This window comes from Lathyrus oleraceus, chromosome 3 (assembly GCF_024323335.1).
Source record: "Lathyrus oleraceus cultivar Zhongwan6 chromosome 3, CAAS_Psat_ZW6_1.0, whole genome shotgun sequence".
Classification (NCBI taxonomy): Eukaryota; Viridiplantae; Streptophyta; class Magnoliopsida; order Fabales; family Fabaceae; genus Lathyrus; species Lathyrus oleraceus.
In genome coordinates this window covers 148,671,912-148,673,654 of record NC_066581.1, presented here as the reverse complement: position 1 = coordinate 148,673,654, position 1,743 = coordinate 148,671,912, and the positions used below count along the sequence as shown (strand labels likewise).

The following is a 1,743-nucleotide window of genomic DNA, read 5'->3' as shown; positions in this document are numbered from 1 at the left end:
ACAATCCAAACGGTTCCCATGGAGTACCATTGATGTTTGGGGTGCTAATACTTTCCCCTTGCATGACCGACTTCCTTACCCAGCATATCTCTTTTCCCCGGGTTTTATCGATGTTTCCCCTTCCCTTTGAGGATAAATAAAGTTCGATGGCGACTTTGTTGTATGTTCGAGTGTGCGATACGTTCGGGTATATTTCCGCTAGCTTCAGACACTTAGTGTTCCAGTAGACAAATTCCCTTTGTTTGGCCAGTGTCTAACCTACTTGGCAGTTATCTCCTTACACACGTGGTCATTTGTAACCTCTAGCACAGCCGGAAGTTCTTCTGTTCTTCCCAGAAATTTGTTGATCATAGCTGTAGAAAGTGTCACAACATTTCCTCTAACATAAACCTTCCTATAGTTAGTACTTTTCACATCATCACACCCATCAGGAATAGTCACCACAAACTCCTTGACTAGGCTTTCATAGCAAGGGCCAAATTTTGTGACAATCTTCATCAACCCAGTAGCTTCTATAAGTTCTACAACCTCCTTACATTTTAGAGCATCCTTACCCAATTCCCTCTCCATGGCTACCCTCCTTTGAATAACATACTTCCAACTTTCAGCATTCTTTACATAATGTAAAGAAACATTGTCCAGTGGAGCCTTGGGCACAACAACATGAGGCTTCTTGGTAGCAGATATTTTGACAGCCGTGATGTCCTGGAAATCCTTTTCGATATCAAACTCATAATCACTAGAAGAGACAACTTTCCTATTTCTAGTAGGGGTAACAACTTTACTCCATGATCTAGTAGGACCAACAAGAGATTTTCCTATGGAGCTTCTATATGGAGTGCTTTTCAAACCACCAGATTTTCTTTACATCTCCTTGGAGGGAGAATCTTCAAACTCCACGGCCTTTCCTTTTGGTCTTTGTTGTCTCTTAACTATACTAGGAGTTACAATATTGATAAGAGGTTCTTCATTAGAAGTTAGTTCATCAACATTGACAACATGATCAACTTTATTTTTACTTCTTCTCTCATGAGCAGCATGCTTAGGGACACACTCATCAGCCTTTTTCTTACTCCTTCTTTCAAGAGTAGCATGTTCAGGAACACTTTCCTCAGCTTTTTCACTAGAATCATTGTCAGGGCTAGTTTCTTTTGCCAAAGATATTTGAACATCTGGCAAAACATCTGGGTTCACTTCCTTCAAAACAGATGTAACAAACTTCCTAACTTCCTTATCAATGACACTCCTTTCCACTTCCGTTGGATCCTCAGTGCCTCCAGCATGCATAGTAGGGTTTTTCATTTCAGACCCTTTAGACCTAGTGTTTACCAGTGATTTCTGATAAACAACCGCTAGTCTTCCAAATTTATATATTTTGGTAACTCGCAGGATCTACTAGATTGATCCTAGGACATGTGTCTTAAGAATTATTATTACGGTGATTTGACTCATAGTTAAGTTTGTTTCTAATTTGTGGATGACGAAAAGTGTTTAGACAACAATTCTAAGTGAAACTTATGACTTTATGAACAAAGTAAATGACGATAACTCTGTAGTAAAAGGTTTCTTAAAGATAACGAAGAGACTTAGGAAAGATAAAAATAAATGACTCGAAGTAAATGCTTTAAGTTTTGAGAAAGTACTGGGAATGAAGACTTGGCGAAATGTAAATGCAGAAGTAAAAGTGATGATAAACTACTGAAAAGTAAGGGCAATTCGACAGATAAAAAAGGCAGTAAAATA

General features: G+C 38.6%; 1 protein-coding gene across 1 annotated transcript; it reads right to left on the bottom strand.

Annotated features, from left to right (window-relative positions):
* Positions 1 to 258: 258 nt before the first annotated feature.
* LOC127130120 (uncharacterized) lies at positions 259 to 1,302 on the bottom strand. The gene is made up of 2 exons (XM_051059184.1): positions 869 to 1,302; positions 259 to 793 (listed from the first exon to the last, which is right to left on the bottom strand). Exons 1-2 carry the CDS (start codon positions 1,300 to 1,302, stop codon positions 259 to 261), a joined length of 969 nt encoding a protein of 322 aa, XP_050915141.1.
* Positions 1,303 to 1,743: the final 441 nt, after the last annotated feature.

What these genes read in the sequence shown, in the direction of transcription:
- LOC127130120 (XM_051059184.1), bottom strand. Translation starts at nt 1,302, where the DNA reads ATGAAAAACCCTACTATGCATGCTGGAGGCACTGAGGATCCAACGGAA. An exon ending in GATTCTCCCTCCAAGGAGAT is followed by an intron (nt 794 to 868) that starts GTAAAGAAAATC and finishes TGGTCCTACTAG; the next exon opens with ATCATGGAGTAAAGTTGTTA.